The sequence below is a fragment of the Chaetodon trifascialis genome, chromosome 20, assembly GCF_039877785.1.
Source record: "Chaetodon trifascialis isolate fChaTrf1 chromosome 20, fChaTrf1.hap1, whole genome shotgun sequence".
Lineage (NCBI taxonomy): Eukaryota > Metazoa > Chordata > Actinopteri > Chaetodontiformes > Chaetodontidae > Chaetodon > Chaetodon trifascialis.
Genome location: NC_092075.1, coordinates 19816333 through 19835851, shown reverse-complemented (window position 1 = coordinate 19835851; position 19519 = coordinate 19816333). Strand labels below are relative to the sequence as shown.

The 19519-nt window shown below is 42.2% G+C and overlaps 1 protein-coding gene across 3 annotated transcripts in view; it reads left to right on the top strand.

Moving 5' to 3' along the window:
- LOC139348442 (WD repeat-containing protein 7) overlaps nt 1-19519 on the top strand; it is a 106913-nt gene that overhangs the window by 82077 nt on the left and 5317 nt on the right. For all 3 annotated transcript variants that reach the window (XM_070988552.1, XM_070988553.1, XM_070988551.1), the window contains 6 exons: nt 1374-1560; nt 9600-9717; nt 9890-10039; nt 10274-10356; nt 10612-10711; nt 18668-18772. In XM_070988552.1, coding sequence (XP_070844653.1) covers nt 1374-1560; nt 9600-9717; nt 9890-10039; nt 10274-10356; nt 10612-10711; nt 18668-18772 — 743 coding nt within the window. The remainder of the gene's footprint in view (nt 1-1373; nt 1561-9599; nt 9718-9889; nt 10040-10273; nt 10357-10611; nt 10712-18667; nt 18773-19519) is intronic.

The following is a 19519-nucleotide window of genomic DNA, read 5'->3' as shown; positions in this document are numbered from 1 at the left end:
TGTGTGAGTCTGGAGACTGGAGGACCTTTAGAGCCACCACAGGATTATAAATACTTTAAAGTAAATGATCTGTTTTATATTATATGTTTCTTCATATTATGGCTGTTTAGCATTTCCATTTCAAGTGAAAATACAATGAACTGTATTGATCTCTGTGTGGACTCAGACAGTAGAAGAGGAAGAGAGGCTTCCTGATGCTAACATCGTGTCTCTGAGAAAGACTTTCTGCTACAGCGATACAACACTTGACAGATTGACATCACTGTCTCAGTCCAGATTATTCTGCACGGACATTACTGACTGTGAACAGATAAATGAATGACCACATTTATAACATTTCCGAATGTTTTAGAAAGCCAGATGCCAGAAGTTCTGCCGTCCTCTGTCTCAATTTTCCTCTGACTTTATCTTTTTGTAGCACTTTGCACAGAATCTGCTAAAAGCTCTGGACCTCAGGCTTTAGTGGGTGAGACAGGCACAGAGAGACAGACAGAAACCTAGGGGGAAGGGGTGTGTTTGTGTGTATGTGTGTGTGTGTGTGTGTTTGGGGGATGGGGTGTTACTGAGGGATGGGGATATTTTCCCGAGTCTTAATGGTCAGTCTGTCCCCACAGAGACTGGCTCAAATGTCAGGTCAGGTATGAAGTGACCTCCATTCTGCTAGCTGTCTTTATCCTCTGTGTGTGTGTGTGTGTGTGTGTGTGTGTGTGTGTGTAGCACACAAGTTGAATCTTTTTTCACCCGGACCTCAGACATTCATTAGATTTTGTTCATAAGAAGATATGATTTCTTCATGGACGTTCCTTTGTTTCAGATGGTGCCCATGTTGTGGCTGTGGTGGGCGGGGCTTTGACTGTGGAGCGCTACAACGACTCCAAAGTCATGCAGAGCTGATGTGGTCATGGGTATTCAACCATAATCTCTTTCAATGCTTTGAAAGTGTTGAGAATGGCCATTAGCTGCTTAGCTAACTCTGGTCCATTTAAAGTGATGTTAGTGTTGAACGAGCACTGTCCCCTGTGGTTAAACACACTGTTTAGAAATTGAACAGGCAGATTAAACGATCTGCAAAAACGATGACAGTGCAATAGGAGGTGTCGTGGTGGCTCATAGAGCTGCAATCTCTCAAGTTTGCATTTATTTGAACACCTTTTATCACATTTTATTCCTGCTTTTCACTCCTGCAACAACATCTTGAAAATGTTTTGAAATAAGACCTGATTGAGTCACATGAAATGTGCTGTAGCATTGTTGGAGGTTCTACGCCCGCAGAGTAACCGCCGAGCTCCTGATGTTTTCAGATTCCCCCAACTCTGCCACTTCCCCCAACTCTACTCTACTCTATTCTAATTCTACTCTCTCTCCATTTGCAGGTAAGGCACTGACTTTCCTGCTGCTGCAGCCCCCCAGCCCTAAGTTGCCTCCCCACAGCACCATCCGCCGCACAGCCATCGATCTGATTGGCCGAGGCTTCACCGTCTGGGAGCCGTATATGGACGTGTCAGCAGTGCTCATGGGACTACTGGAGCTCTGCGCTGATGCAGAGAAGCAGCTGGCCAAGTGAGTGCAAACACACACAAACTCAAATGTTGATAAATGACAAACATGATCTATTTGATATCCTGAAATAGATCATTTTAAATGAAGTCTGCACCTAAATATATAAAGAAAACAGTGAGAGGACCTTTATTTCAGCCTTGAACATCATTGAGGTTGCCCTCATTTGCAAAGAAATCTGTACCTATGGACATATATATTAGAAATCTGAATTTTGTAGATGGAAGTCAACAAAAAAATGGCATCTCACTTGTTAACTGACTACTTAAGACGTGACCTGGACTCACCCCAAAACACATAACGAAATAACAGTTCTGGATACGTGCACATGAAAACAAAGCTCACATATAGAATGAAGTGACACAGAAAGCTATAAATACACACTGAACAGGAAGACACTGTGGTTCAGGGCACTCCTGTGTCCTCAGTTTGTGCTCAGGACTTGATCAGTTGATCCATTGTTTGTGTTTGTCTGTTTGGCCGTTCAGTCGTCCCTCTCAGATTCCAGAGTGCAGACAACAGCCTGCTTATAGGTACAAAGACACACACGCACAGAAACACTCAGGCACTATAGAGCTGACACACTGAGTTATGGAAGCCAGGTCCTAATCTGATTGCAGGACATTATGATGATGTAACTCTGTCTGCGTTGCTCTGACATGTGAGTCCTCTGTCTGTGTGCATGCATGCTCGTCTGTGTTCATGTTCAGTGATTTCTTTTTTCTTTTTTGGTTTGCCCCACCAGCAGCCGTGCTTAAAAATGTCCATCCAGAAACAATCCAGGACGAACCCTTTCAACTTTAATGACCAGTTCTCATCTGAGATACAAGTTTATATGCATGCGCTGACAGAGAATCCATGGTACTGCTGGTGCCGGCACAAGCCAGTCCAGTGTTGACACCACTGTAATCATAGTCTACCAATCACCCAGTGCAAGGGGCCCCAACCAGTCTGTCCTGTGACACCTTAAAAATCCAAAAAAGTACAAGAACGTTTTATTTGTGACTCTTCCTCTTGAGATTGTTGCACTTGAAGGTTTTTTTCAAGGTCTAAAGGGGGAGAATTACTCAGAAAAGCAAAAATTTGTGTCCAGAAAAGGACCCCAAACCTAACTGTAGCTGTTTGTTCCTTCTCCTTTTCATCATCCAGTGACTCTCAAACATTTATCCTGGGAACTTCTGAAGTGTTTAGCTGATTATGTGACTTGTGTCAGTCACTGTCACTATGACAGCTGATGCGGTTGGACTATCAATCAGTCACAAGTTGGTGTTGATCACAGATGTTGACTGCAGCACAGTGCGCATAACTTCCTGGACCATCAACATCAGCACCAGCAGGGAGGAGGTCAAACACTCCGGCTGCCTTCACACAGTTGTAGTGGTGGATGTGGTTATGCAGATGCAGCATTTTGTGCGAACGAAGGTCAGAGGTCAGGTCAGAGGAGAAGGTGACCGCATGTGTGTGTTAGTATGTGTGTGTGTCTTCCTTCTTGCTGAAATCTAACTGGCCAACATGGGCTGATCCTATTAAGGCTGAAACTCGAGCTCAGTGAGTCTGTTTAAATGAGTATAGATATGTCTGCTGCCTGTGTGTGTGTCTGAGAGTGTGTGTGGGCGTGTAGAAAACAACGCAATTCAATTTTAGAGGAATAGGTTTTTAGTAGAACAGAAAGTGAAGAGAGCTTGAGAGTCAGAAATAAAAGCTTCTTTTTGGCTATTTTGACACTACCTGAAACACTACCACTGCTACCACTACTACTACTACTACTACTAATAATAATAATGTTAAAATAGATGATGAGTGGAGATTGGAGTGGCTTCTTTGCTCAGTTACCTTTGGCAGTTAAGACAGTTGATTGTAATGATCAGACAGGAGTCAGACAGCTTTATTAAGAAGAGCCTAAAATTTAACAGGCCATACCGAAATTCCCATACAGACTCAAGGAGGTTAAAGGTGCATTCAGACAGAATGCAGAGTGAATTTTCAAAGAGCCACAGCTGCATACAAAGTCGATGAGAAGATGTGCGTGGGTGCAGATACACACAATCAATCTAGAGCGATTTGAGGCCAAGATGCATTTGCACCACTTTAAACTTATTTCACACACACACACACACACACACACACACACACACACACACACACACACACACACACACACACACACACACACACACACACACACACACACACAGCTATAGTTTCTGACTAAGTGTAATTAAAAATGTGTTATCTGTAGGTGTGTGTTGTTGCCTCCTGGTGGTGTTGAAGTAAACAGCAGGAAGGCTGATCAATGAGATGCAATAATTAGATCAGTACATTACAACAGAGAGGCAGAGTACATTAACACACACACACACACATTGGTGTCTGCATTGTAGAACGAGGAAAAATAGGGAGATTGTGAAGACTTGAATGCATCACTGAAGGGAGTGCGTGCACGTGGGTGCACACACACACACACACACACACACACACACACACACACACACACACAAGCTTACAGAGAGTGTATTTCCATGCAGCTGACTTGGAGTGAGGCTCTTTGTCCCTGATACACCCAACCAGTTGACAATACACTCCTTGCAGAGCTGTGTGTGTGTGTGTGTGTGTGTGTGTGTGTGTGTGTGTGTGTGTGTGTGTGTGTGTGTGTGTGTGTGTGTGTGTGTGTGTGTGTGTGTGTGTGTGTGTGTGTGTGTGTGTGTGATAATCCCCTTTCAATAGGCAGAGATTTGAAAAAGCTCCTGGTGTTGAAGACTCACACAAAAAAAAAGCCAACAATACACCTTTACCAACCTGCACTGTGTGTTTGTGTGTGTGTGTCATACACCTGCAGCACAAACACCCATTCTTGGAGGTAAAAGCCACTTTCAGACATATGAACCTCATTATTTAATGTGATGTACATGTTGGTCTCATGTCTGAGTAAACATCACTTTGTCCACAAAGGCCATGACAGCAGTCTGACTGAATCAGACCTGCACGGTGAATCGAATGCCATCACGTTAACATAAAGACTACTGCACCATGAGGTGAAATGTACATTGAGAGAATTCACTTTTTCTAAAGAGCACTGTAATAAATTGATCAATTAGTTATCATCACTAATGCACAAAGACAATAGAACCAGCTTTACAAACCACATACCACAGTGAATGAGCCAGTTTGAAGCTGCTGAGGAGATTCCTCTAATGTCTGAGCCGTCTATCTGTTCTGTAAGATCAACATACGGAACATACAAACTTACTTCTGTGTCTGAATGACAGAAATGAATTCCTTTAGCAGATGGATGTTATATATTACGTCTCTGAAAACAGCAACATGTGACTCGTTTCTAACTGGGTATTTCAGGAACCATATTGCAGCATTTTGGAGAATAAAGTCACACTCCTTGACTGTATCTGGCAGCACATGCTGTAGCCAGAGATGCTGCACAGAAATACTAGTTGGACTGATGAACTGCCATTTGCCAAGAAATAGTTTCAGCATGTAACTCCTCTTTAAATCACTACTCAGGATTTTTACGGTTCTGTCTGTGTACATTGAAACAAGATACAACATGTCAATGAGTGACCTTTAGAGATGCTGGCCAGGGCTAGCTGTGTCCCCCCGCTTCCAGTCTTTTGTTGCTAAGCTAGGCCAACTGTGTTTTGATTAATCCAAAGACATCTCATGCTCAAAAGATGTTGAAAAGTTTCTAGAACTCTTCTTACTCAGACTCACATTTTGATTCAGTTTTGTTGCAAATTCAAAATGTTGATAAAATGTACTTAATTTCATCTTTTTTTAAATTTCTTACGTAAATTAAGTAAATAAGGTGGTACATGTAAATAAGAAAACTTGGATTATTGAAAAAAGTTTTCACAAAACTTTCATAACCTCTCGATTCCATCAGTAAGTCTGTGAATCAAGAACCTCATCAGTTGTCTGACAGTGAGCAGGAATTTGAAGGCCTCTTGCTGACCCGTCGTTGTCCTACTGTCTGCTGTCACCCAATCAGAGCGTGATCTGTTGGTCGTAGCGACTGCAGAGATAAATGCATGTTTTCATATGTGTGGGCGAGATAGGGAATATAGTATGTATCTGACCTGCAGAGATAATTACATCTCTTTGCATTATGTTGTTGGTCTATGGTCCATATGTCACACAGAGGTAAATCATTGTTGTTGCAACCTGTGTGTATGTATGTATGTGTGTGTGTGTATGAGTGTATGTCATGCAGAGATAAGTACATGTTGTTGTCACCATGGATGTTGACTCATGAACACAACAGGATGTTTCAATAAAGAAAAAACATGATCAAAAACCTCCAGGTAACATCTCAGAGGAAAGCTAGTGTGGCCAGTTTTGATCCGTGTGTGTGAGTTTAGGACTCGATTACATTCAGACCAGGATGTCTGTGAGCCAGTCAGCCAGTGAATCAGTCAGTAAACCAGTTGTTTAGTCAGCCTGATAGCTGGTATGTCACTATCCCAGCCAGCAGCCAGTAAACCATACAGTCAGTAATTTAGTAAGAAACCAGTTTACTGCTTAAATTTATATCAAGTCAGCAAGTAAAAGACAGTGAGTCTTAAAAAAACTTCAAGTGACAAAAATGTGTTCTTTATCAGAAGAAAAAAAAATTCTTTTTCTGCTCCTCAGCAGGGACTTTGCCATGTGCTTGACTCAGATTTCTCCACAGCGCTCACTACAGCCTTGGAGAGCAATGGCAGCTCCCGCAAGGACAAGAATGTACTCAGTGATAACTGCAGATGGTGTAGCTGCAGTGCAGATGGTGATTGGGTTGGTGTGGACACCATACTGAGCGCCGTGAATCATTCAAGGTCAAGTCCTCCATTGAACCAGTCAGTCAGTAAACCATCCAGTTACCCAGTCAGAAGCTCACAGAGGAAACCAGTTTGTCAATAATACCCTAACAGACACAGCGATGTGGATCAGATATGTCGTCTCTTTGAATGGATCAACATGTGTCGGCTGACGACAGCCCTCCTCTCACCTGGGCGGGAAGCAGGTCCGACACTGCCCGGCTTTGGTGACGGCATTTCAGTCCAGAAAGGATGTTTTCAACTTTTTACCAAGTCCATGAAAAGAGTGAGAGAAAGGAGGAGATGGAGATGGAGAGGCAAGGCAGCAGGAATGTGCATGTGAATCAGGTTAGCTTATCTGCTCATTAATGGATGTAATTCAGTTTAATTCTCAGGTTGTTGGTTAGTAAACCATCCCGCAAGTCGGTCATATACATGGTCTCGGTTTCCTGCAGCAGTGACTCTCATCATGTGACTGAGGTTGTTCACCCCTCACACACAAAATCAATACTTCCAATCCTCACTGTGCATGTGAGTGTGTGCATGTATGTGAGACTCAGTATTGACTGGATAATGTCAGCGTGATACTGGCTGTGAATGCAGTCATGTTGCCAAGTTCACACACGCTGTTTTTGTGTGTCTGTGTGCGTGTTTCTTGTCAGCTTCGCATACTGTAAAGTTGAATTATTTCAATCTGAAGTCATAATCATAATTCACTTTTTCGAGGTTACTTAAGTTTTGGTTTTTATTTTAGGGGAAATTACTAGATTTTAGGGTTTTTTTTCTTTTTTTTCTAATATGTCTTTTTGTGTGTGTGTGTGTGTGTGTGTGTGTGTGTGTGTGTGTGTGTGTGTGTGTGTGTGTGTGTGTGTGTGTGTGTGTGTGTGTGTGTGGGGCATGGCACAGTTAAGCAGGCCTCAGCAGGCAGCTGTTTTCCCAGTTAAAATCTCTAAAAACATATTGTACAGGAACTGCTCACCACCAAATAGCAGTTAGCAACTATCTGGTGAACATAGTGGAGCATTTAGAAGCTAAAGAGCCAGATATTTCCCTCAGAAGCTGGTAGAGACCAAAACCAGAGCTAAAAGAGAGAACTGTTTTCCTACAAGTTCACCATATGAACTGAGAGGGTGATACAACCATTTCCCCTTAAAGTCTGCTTCTATGAGGCCTCTAATGCTCAGGAGACGTTTTTCTGACACTGCCATAGAGGTGTTAGTTATACACTTTAGCTATAGACTGTATAAACCACAGTCTCAGTAAAGCCACCTATAGGTTTCTGAAGCACCGTCATGAAGCTCAGTGACAGTGGCTCTAGCCTTCTTGGCCATCAATCAAACTCCCTACTAATCCAAAACTGAGCAAAAAGGTGTTGCTTAGGTGCAGCTGAGATGGGCCTGGTGGAACTCAGTGGTTAGCTGTCTCTCAAAGCAGCCAAGCCCGTGATAATGTATAACTTTAACATAAAAATTCAACCCACATACAGTTTTCATTAATGAGGAAATTAGCTATAAATACCAAAACCATTTTTATACCAGGCTATAAAAACGTGAATTTCTAAGTTGGAGATTTTACTTTGGAGGGCTTTTAGAATCAAGGTCATAGTTAGTGGAGATAATGTACTGAACTACATTATATTCAGAGGTATTTTATGTATGTAAACAGGGAGGACAAAAATTTAAACCACCTCTCAGCATGATGTAGTCCAGTAAAACACCACCTTTAACTATGACCTCAATAATGAATCTAGAATTGAAGGTAGAATTTATGGCAGGGCTGTTTGGGGTTGCTGTATTGGGGTTGTCATAGATTGCAGAGTGTACTGAATAAGGTGGCCACATATGGTTTTGGCTTTTATTCTTGTTTTAATTAATATCAATGAGACTGTGTGTGTGTGTGTGTGTGTGTGTGTGTGCGTGCGTGTGTGCGCGCGCATGTGTATGCATGTCTGTGTGTGTGTGTTCTACGATGGTCATAATAATCTAGATTATTTCATTACATGTTCTAAACGTTGGTTATTAACCTCAGTGATTTGAAGTACAATTAGCTCCCTGCACTCCTGCTGCTCTATATCAACATCGTGACTGTTTCCAATTACAACCACCCCTCTAAATGAAATTAAACATTTCAATATCACTGATATATTGCCAATATATTACCAGTATTAATTACAGCTTCTGTAGCTGTGGTCTGTAATCAGAGGAGATGAATTGTGCTGCTCGGCTGTCCGTCCACACATCACTACCTCCCTCTCCCTCTATTTCTCTCTTTCTCTCCCCAGAGTCATTTCTTAACAAGGTGGACTACCCCCCCCTTCCACTCACTCGTACACACACACACACACACACACACACACACACACACACACACACTCGCAGGGGTGTGTGGCCAGCTGTTAGGGTGTGTGTGCCTAATTCCTGTTGCATTGTGGGAGTCCATTATGCCGTCGCCTGCTGAATGGCTCCCATTGACTCGGCCTTGACATTATAAGCTGCCCACTAATCTCTTCACTCCATATATTAGTAAGGCTCGATCTCTCTGCCACTCTCCTCCGTTTTATCTCCTTTTTTTCCTCTCTGTAAAATTGTCTATTCAAACATCTCTCTCCCTCTTTAGATCCTTAGAAAATCTCTCTTTACAGGATATATCTGGTGAGGTCGTATATTTTTTTCCTATTGTCAACAAAACACCAGTAACAACACTGAATGTATCCGACTAATGAGCATTGTGTGCGCATCAAAGCCTGACAGTATCTTATTCCTCTGTGCCATGGAGCTCCATTGTTATCCAAAACCTATTAAACACACATCATTGAGCCACACTGTTGTGCTGGGTGACATGTTCCTTCATTACCATGAACACACACACTGTAGTTTATTTTCACTCAGTCCTACACACACTGTCCTGCTGCCCCACATACTCATCAGGGCCCCAAATGTAGATGAATCCACGGCTGAAAATAGTCCCCAACAAATATTATACTATTTATCAGAGGTGTGGACTTCAGCCATTTGAGTTGGAGTGACTAGATATCCTCCCCAAACCAATGATAATAAATTATATTATTATTATATTAAAAATGTCAGTAAATCTTGCTTTGAAACGGTCCAACAGTGGCCAGTTAGGATGCACCAGGGGGAGTGAAATGTGCATTTGGTGGTTTAGACAATTGATTAGATTGAAAAAAATATTTTTGGGCATTTGGCTGAAACTACAACCCTCTGGTTCTCTCCACAGCATCACCATGGGTTTGCCCCTCAACCCGCCGGCAGATTCCGCCCGCTCAGCCCGCCACGCACTCTCTCTTATCGCCACTGCCCGTCCGCCAGCCTTCATCACCACTATCGCAAGAGAGGTGAGACTGACCTGTTGAAACACCTTCACATACCCAGACAGCAGCTTCAAAAAGTCATCAGCCTCCATGTTTTACATATTACGAACGACTAATTTCATGTTCCCAAATATTTCTCTTTGTGTTCTGCATTCATATACTCTTCCTCCAGTCATATTGTTGAATTGTTTTCCAGGTTCATCGCTACAACGCAGCTCAGGCGAACTCTCAGTCGCAGCAGAATGTCCACACCACCACTCTGGCCAGAGCTAAGACCGAGATACTGCGAGTGATTGACATCTTGATAGAGAAGATGCCGGGAGACGTGGTGGATCTGCTGGTGGAGGTAAGCACATATCAGACATTATATCACTAATTATGAAGGTGGCAGTTTCCACAGTCCCAGTAAAGACAACCCACTGCTACCAACATCTCTGAGAAATGTTGAATTTTCCGTAGCTATGGTACAAAATGAAATATGATGAAATACTGTTCCTCCTCATCCCACTCTCTCTCCTCCTCATCTCATTTTCTCCTCCTCCACATGTCATCTCCTCCCTCTCCACCTCCTATTCTTCAGGTGATGGATATCATCATGTACTGTATTGAAGGTTCTCTGGTGAAGAAGAAAGGTCTGCAGGAGTGTTTCCCTGCTATTTGCAAGTAAGTGTGTGTATGTGGTGTGTTAACAAGCCCCCACATTTCCTGACAAGTGAACTGAGGTGATGCCAAGCTGAAGCCAACTCTCAGGCACAGATATCATCCTCACTGTGTGTGTCTGTACCAGTTAAATGTGTGTGTGTGCGTGTGTGTGGCAGCAGAAACACACAGCACAGGATGAGCAGAATTGCTGAATTGTTAGATGATGCCTTGTTGAATGTTAATGTATTAATGTGTGCTTTCTGTCAATTTGCTCAGGTTCTACATGGTTGGTTACTGTGACCGCAGTCACCGCATCGCCGTTGGAGCTCGCCAGGGTTCAGTAGCCCTCTACGATGTTCGTACTGGAAAATGCCAGGTACGGTAAAAACGCCGCTCATCTCAGCAGCTCTGTTGTTTGATTGCAACAGGAAGGAAAAGCTCAAGCAGGGGATTAGTTTCGGATTGACAAAGTCAAGCCTGCTTACCAGTTTTATCCATCCATCCATTCATCCATCCATCCATCCTTTTCCTCACGAGATCAGTATGTCTGTCCATCCATCATCATCCACCCATCCGTCTACCACTCACCAATCTAATATATCCATCCATCCAGTCCATGATCCATCCATCACCTAGTAATCCACCCCTCCTAACCCTAACCCTTCCATGCACCCTTCATTCCCACGCTCTGGCCTCACATCCTTCAGCCACACTCTGTAACCTTTCCATCTGTTTGTCCACCTATTTTTACCTTCAAATGTTCACACATTCTTCTCTGTGCATCCACCCATCAATTCAATCAGTGTCACATCCATCCACCAATCACTGATCTGATCGTCTGCTGTGTTCATCTTCATCACTTTGTCCATCCTCCTGTCTTTTTTACAGTCTTTCCATAATCACTGAACTCCCATAATTTTATTCATCTATCTAACTCTCCTTTTTGTGTGTCCAGTTGTTCCTCTACCTATCTTAGAATTTGTCCGTCCAATCATGAAAGGGACGTATTAGCTCTAATGACAGGAGAGTAGAGAAAGAGATGGGAGGAAACAAGAGCAGAGTAACAAGGGGTGTAAATAGGTGTAATGAGAGAGGAGGAGAAAAGAATGAGGGAAGCAGCAGAGGAGTTTTGCTGCCTTATTTTCTTCTCCTGGTAATTGATTAATGATGAAGCAATGGCTCTGTTAATCACGTTTTTGTCTTTGCACACATTTATGTTTGATTGTGTGTGAGATTGTGTAGTGTGTGTTTGTGTGTGCTCCTTGTCTTTGTGTGTTTTTCTGTGTGAGTGTGTTTGTTGGTAATTTGCTGTGTATTGATTTGCAGTAACCTGAGCAGTCTAGTCTGGTGGAGGGGGTCATTTATATCTGATAACAGCACTGGCCCCTATTCACCCGACATTTAGTTTGATTATGTGTGTGTGTGTGTTTGCGTAGGTGTTAATGTTTGTGTGCACAGTGTAAAGACAGGAGACACTTTTCCGTTGTGTGTTATTTGCAGTAATTAACATTTAATAGCTAATGGCTTTGCAAGAAGTGTGTGTGTGTGTGTGTGTGTGTGTGTGTGTGTGTGTGTGTGTGTGTGTGTGTGTGTGTGTGTGTGCGCGCGCGCATGCATTTCAAATGTTAATTTCAAGTGTAAGCTAAAACTATCATCTTCATTAACAGAGCTGCGTATCTGCTTATTAGATTTTATTCATTCTGATTCTTATTGATTCAGGTTCTTACTGGTATTTCCTGAATTGTGCCTCCAAGTCTTGCTCAATTACTTCAACAAGAGAGCAAAATGTGTTGGAAGCAACATTTTTAGCAGATTTTACTGCCATAACAACTGTGGGGGAAAACTCCAGTTGAGATGCATATTCAGAATGCACCACATGTCAAAAGAAAGCCCGTAAAACCCAAATAATATCGCCATGTCTTAATCAGAAAACATTCAGACTAAGGCCTAAGACAGTATACTGTTTACATGACCTGTATAAAATTCAGAATATTATCAGATTTGGAATATTAAAATATTAGTGTGTTTAGAACGCGTGTGTCTTAACAAAACTTCTTATTGTGGCACCGCTCCAAACCAAAACCTGTTCTTGGTCCACAATCCTGGTCAGTAATATGGTAGTTTTATCTGTCAGTGGCTCAACATTCACCCCTGTACACTGTGCCAGTTTGTCTTCATGACACTTGAAGATAATTCCAATAGAAAACAGTTTTCAGTGTGTAAATAAACTTTCAGCACACCCATAGAAACTTGCCAGACCACTTTTTTTTTGATAAATAGCAGCACAATCAGTTTAAAACGGTCTGCTCCTTCTCTAAATAAGAGAATTAAAATCACCATGATGAAAATGTATAAAAACAGCCGACTGAGCCCATTACAGCCTTAGTCAGATTTATTGCCCAATAAAACACTTTGATTTCCAACTAATTTAGGAAAAAGTGAATCCAACCTCTTGTAATTACTTGTCGTTATATGTAAGATCATGTATCACTGATATAGTCAAAAGTGGCAATATATGTTGTTAATTCAAAGTTTAATAATTAAATAAATAGTTTGTTTGGATGAGGAATGAGATAGAAAGGAGATAATGTAGGAGGGAAGAGAAGGAATGGAACGGGAGGAAGAGAAGAGGAAGAAGGACATGAGAGGCAGAGTTTTCGTTTAGCATCCATTAATGTGTGTGTGTGTGTGTGTGTGTGTGTGTGTGTGTGTGTGTGTGTGTGTGTGTGTGTGTGTGTGTGTGTGTGTGTGTGTGTGTGTGTGTCTGTCCAACTGTAGCTAGTTATTCCCTGCATGACCATCTGCCACAGCTTTGATCAGCCTCCATGAACAGCCCTTTGTCAGCAGCATTACTCTGTGTGTGTGTGTGTGTGTGTGTGTGTGTGTGTGTGTGTGTGTGTGTGTGTGTCCAGCTGCTTGCTTTGCTTCTTTAACAGACTCTACTGAGTCTACTAATTGAACACAAAGAAACAATCTGACTGATCTTTCTGTGTGTCTGCATCTGTTTCTTTCTGAAACCAGAGAAAACGCTGTGTAACCGACGGTGTAGCTCTGCGCCACAGTTAGCACCTCCCACTGTACGTCCCATCGAAGCATAGCCAGCGTAGCCAGCCATAAACTGAAGAATCACATATGGTTAAAATGGATTGTTACTTGACGGAAAGGGGTTAACTGCAGTCCCACCGCAGATGCCTGTGGCACAGGTTATGACTTAGTTCAACTTGCTTAATGTTCTCCTGCAGCAGCAGGAACATGGAGAAAGCAGCCAAAGCTGACCAATCACAGGTCTTGCAGTCTCCACATGGTATATCAGTAACTGACCTGACATGCAGTTACCTTTCTGTGGAAGTGCATGTCAGCTGTGGTGGCTACGGGCACAGCTACTCTGGAACCCCTTAATGCAGATCTATAAAGCCCCCTGTAGCATTGTCAGCATCAGGGGTGGAACTAGCGGGGGGCTTGATCATTAGCAGACCTATCACAAGCTGAACCTCTGATCTAATCAAACCTTGATATTTATTAGCATCTTCTGAGTTAATTAAAATCTAAAATTAAAACTGAAAACAAAAGTGATTCCAACTGCTCACACTGTAAGCATGGTCAGCATTCCCTGTTCAAACACTTCCTGTTTGTCTGTGCAGCCTTGCCTCTTACACACATCCAGCTGCATTCACATGTACACTATCTACAAGTGTTGCAGTATCAGCTTTATTGTTTTCAGTACTGGTTGGTGCTTTTGTATTAGCATTTTCTCAACAATCCAATATATTCAGTTAGCTGTAATTCTCATACTATTTGTAGCTAGTAATTAGCACAGTTAGCTTTCCCTTTTGAAGGGAAAGCTAACTGTGCCAGCATTGCTAGCAATCGCTTAATGAAGCGACTTTACTTTAACTCTCTTTGGTAATAGTTTAACACGGCACTTTAGCATGGCCATTAGCTTGGTTAGCATTCCCCTGAGTGTCATTGTTTGCTGCAAACTGTAGCATTGCCATGCAGAACTGCAAGCGTATGCCAGGGTTCAGTCTTAAAGGAGGACGAGGCTATTGTTGAATGCTGGCTGAACAGCTAGTTGAATACATATTTGTTTGTGAGCTCGGTCAGGCCCAGACTCCCTGCTCCAGTGCACACTGTCACGATCTATTCCAGACTTGGGCCCAAGTGGCCTATACCTCATAACGCAACTCAGTGTAATGAACACATAAATAGAAAGTGCCTGGATATGCATGCAGTGTATGGTTTGTTATATTGAAAGCAAAATGTGTTTGCTTTTATTAGAACACTCCCAAATCCTCCATCAGGTCACTTAAATCAAGTCTAAGAGGAGGTGGGCTTTAAGAGCCGTCTTAGTTATAGAGGATGGAAATAAGACGGTATGAACCCTCTGTGTGAGGCAGACACACACACACACACACACACACACACACACACACACACACACACACACACACACACACACACACACAGCCACAGTCCCCAGGCGTCAGGTGTATTGGAGTACATAGTGCTGTAAATGGTTTCAGTGTGCTTCACTGCTCTCTGATAGACTGATTGATTTGGTAGGCAGTACACCGTGACACACACACACACACACACACACACACACACACTCATCATAATATATATGAAAGCATCAATATTTGATGCACATTAAACAGTTCTACTCTGCATCCTGTTTCTCTGCTTTCCGTGTACATGCATGTTTTTTTTAGTCTTGTCAGGTCCTCAGAATGTCCGAAAACATTTAAATGACCCCGTCTCAGATTTTTTAAATGCTGCAAATACTGTTGAGTGTAGTAATTCAAAGTGTAGTTCAGTCACAGAGCTACTGTGGTGCACTCTTGGCATGCTGTTGTTCAAACTAGGTAAAGGCATTGCACAGAGCCTGGACTGAGCCACAGGGAGATTTGTACACTTCTGCAGAGTTTTTTTTATTATCAACTGATAAATTCATACGTTTAAGAAAGTAATTTAAGACACTTATTTTATTGTTTGCATTTAATGATTCGTTTATAAATCCATTCCATTTTCCAATTCATCTCTTTCCCCCAAACCTTTCTTTAAATTATGAATGAGTATTTAGATTTTAAAGTTGAATAGAAATAAAATCAGAATGATTACGCACACTCGTACAGTATCTGCTCTCTAAATCACTTGTCCAGGAAAAACCAAAAGGAAGAAATTTAAAATTTTGGTTACATGACTCTAAGTTTTTCATTGATTTAACGGAGTAATGACGTTGTGGTTTCTGTATGGAGCTACTGAGACAAAAAGGAGCATTTCTGATACTCTCCAAAGATGTTTGTCTTCCTTTTAACAATAATAAAAAAACAGTACATTTGAGAAACATGTTGACATTAATTCTGTTGTAAAGGACGGCTAAATGGGATTTCATTTGGACTTTATGGAAAGTGAAGGCTGTCAGCATTTGGCATTGAGTCTCAGACATGAAGCAGCTGTTCACTTGAAAACCTGAATCCTCTATTCATCGGCTCATTGTCTGCAATTAAAGGCACTTATTGTGTAAAGATACAAAGAAGTAGCTCAGGTGGTAGAACAGGTTAGTTTATTCGGCTCCACATCTCAAATTGTCCTCAAGTAAGACACTAAAGCCCAGATTGGCTGCTGCCATTGAAGGCTTCTGCTGAACGAATGTAATGAATCCAGGTTTGATCTAGATCCTAAAATATGGACGTTGGTGTCATATTCATATATAATCCAACTGTCCTCTTGACTACTTTACTTTTAACAACAGTCATGAAGGAAAATGCTGTCTGGGATCTTGCCAAAGAAAAAATAATGGAGGAGAAAAACTGACAAAGGTGAAGGATGCAAAGAAGGTTGAAAGAGAGGGAGGAAGGAAAGGGAGGTAGATGGGATGAAAGCTGGAGAGAAATCAAAATAATTCAGCTCTTTTCTCAGCACACCGCTGGAATCTAATAGGATTTCCCCCAAAAGGAGGAGGGAGAGAACGAATTAAAAAGATGAGATTTTCATTTCATTGCGTTGTTTTTATTTTATTTTTTTTCTGCTTTAATCGCCACAGACGGGTTATTATTTCATGGTCGGGATGCCTGCGGCGACGCGTCTTAATCTCATCTGGAGGTGAGAGTTTGTAATCCCAGTCGCAGGCAGACGCAGGGTGGGGATTTCAGGAAGGGCGTTTATTGCTTTACACACCCTGCATCTGGTGGGACAGTTTATTGCGTTACACGCGGCGCAGCGGCGCTTTATTTTGTCCCCTGAGTTCTGGAGGCGAATGGCAGCATCTGTTGGACCAGAAGCTGCTCCTCATCTGATGGAATTATCCCGTCCAAACCAAACACTTACTGTCAAGGAAAATTTGAGCGGCAAAACGAGTTTTTCTGAGACGCCGTGATGAAATTTCAACAAGGACCCAAATATGTTCTTCATCTGGTATTTATCACAGAGCAGAAGTTATTGAAGTCTCGGGCTGGAACCTCGAGCTGCTGCTGCTGGAATCTTGTGGAGAGCTCAAGTATTGCTCTCATTTTATCTTCAGTGGGTGATGAGGAACGATGTGGAGGGGCTTGAGATACGCTCGAGGGTTTTTTGTTTGTTTGTTTTTTATAAAAACTGTTTGATACTGTAAAGTGGCTGTTTGTTCCAGTCTGTTTTTCATCTGTGAAAAGGTTCTATAAAGCCTCAATAACACTGCTTCACACTTCATAAACTGATGAAATTGTGGCACAGTGGTGGGACGTACAGAGCAGCAAACGCACTCACATAAACAAAGTTTTTATGGCACAGGGCCTGTCAATAACCACTAACACCAAAGACAGACATGAGGACCCTGGAACGTTAGAACATTCAGAGCCACATTCCAGACAGGACTGTTAGGGAATGAAAGGGAATCCACAGGGAATCAGTTTCCATTCAGCGCAGTGAATAACGCAGGAAGAGCTCCGTTGCCTTGGAGTGCATGATGATAAAATGGTAAAACAACAGGGCTCTGGTGTCACGGTGGTGTGGTTCAGCGGTGTGTGCCGGAGCTAAGCCGACTGGAAAGACTCATCACACTTGAACTGAACTTCATCTGTCAAATTTCAGCTCAGCACTGAAATCCTTCAGCACCCAGACGAGCTCATGTTTACCTCCAGCTGCAGACAGAAGCACTCCTCTCTGACGTCTGACTGTCTCATTTTATTAAGCGTCTTACTAACTGAATTCCACTTCCATAAAATAACACATCTAATCAGTTCATCATTCAGGCCCTTTTTAACAATCCTGTAACACGCCTATAAAGACGGAGGCTATCTGATAGGGTACAGGACTTTTCAGTGAGTTTAATGTCTTGTAAGTCAATTCACTCTTTTCAAATATTCCTACAATAATTCTCTGTCATAACCATTTCTAATTATACTTCCGCATTTAGTTTTCTTTTTACAGCCATGGTGTTAGTGGTTGTTATCGGCAGCATGATGAGAGTGTTGTGTTTGTCGTGATTGTTTTTGATGTGACTTGAGCGTGGTGAGTCGAGGAAGCCTGTCTGCCTGTCTGTCCATCTACTCTCCCTCAGCATGCACTGTAGTGTATTTCCCATCAGGCCTTTCAGTTACCTCACCCTACGTTTGCACTTAGGCAAAACGCATATATTTTCATGTCATTTTTTGAAGTACCCAAAGTACCCTGCTATGTGTAAACATAGGCTCAGACAGTCATGAGTCACTAACAGTGAGGAAGAGACAGTCCTCACCTTCGGATTCCATTCATGGGTCTTACTGTACAGCTCAGCACTGCTTTGTGTTTGATGGAAATCCTGCTTTCATTTCTATGTTTCTATGTTTATCTGACTGATGGATGTATTTGTTTATTAGTTGTAGCAGTAGTATTGTTCCATAGCAGTACCTCTGCTGTACTGTACACGGACTGGATGCTGCTGTTGTACTCATGTTTGGTTATTTCCCCTCTGGCCTGTTTCTTTGGTAGAAAGGATTTCCAATGAAAACCTTCACCTGTTTTTAATTTATTCATGTTCTTATTCATTTTCCTCTGTTGACTCACATGTTTACACCACATCAATCTTTGCCAGCAGGGAGCTTCTTGTTTTCTTTTCTTCTTCTTTGTGAGTTTTCTCTTCACTGTATTTGACCCAGAGCTTGATACTTCTGACAACCACACAGTAATGTGAAAAAAACCTCACCAAACAATTCACTGATGAGAGCTGCATCTGGAAAGTAAAAAAAAAACAAAAAAAAAACTGTTAAAGTGTTTTCACTTCGACATCTGAGGAGTTCAGCTCCTGTGAAAAGCTCATTTGATTCTGTTTCACTTTTTAAATTACCCCCCCCCCTCTCCTTGTGCTGTGTAGAACATCCATGGTCATAAGGGTCCGATCACTGCGGTGTCGTTCGCCCCTGATGGTCGTTACCTGGCAACATACTCTAACGCTGACAGCCACATCTCCTTCTGGCAGGTAAATCACACACACACACACACACACACACACACACACACACACACACACACACACACACACACACACACACACACACACACACGCATACACATGCACAAGCACACACACATAGACAAGACATGTTTTCTCTAAAATCTTCAAGAGCTCAAAAGATTGAGTTTTCAGTCCAGTTCACACAGAGAAAGCCTTTCTCCCTGCTCCCTATTTACAGTTTGAAGTTGGTCTAAAATGAAATTCCAGCTGCATTTTCAGATGCATTAAAATCACGTGGCTGCTGCCAAAGCGAAGCATCTGTTCACACCTGAGTATTAACTGTTACCTGGAGTTTCAGACATTCTACTGTATGTGTTGGCTGTATGGCCATGAAGGAAGCGTCCCATCAGGACACAGAGGCTCAGTTTAAGTGCGTCTCTGGGATTCTGCTGTCAAAAAGTCCATCCAGTTTTATTCTGAAGCCTGCAGATTCTGTTTTGCTGCTGTTGCTGCATTTTTGGCTTCATGACGTGTTTATAGAGATCAAATATATGAGAAGGTTTCTTCCAGAGAAGTCATTTCATTTGTTAATTAATCATTCATTTGTTTGTACTTTATTGTCGGTCACTTTTGTTGTGTGTATTTAGCAGCTGTGTAGTACACACAGTACACACCAGTGTAAATACATTTCTGCTGAGAGTTAATCGTGCCTTCAGATGAGCACCCAGTCCTTATTTTTTCACAAACTAACAATTTTTATTTATGGACTGA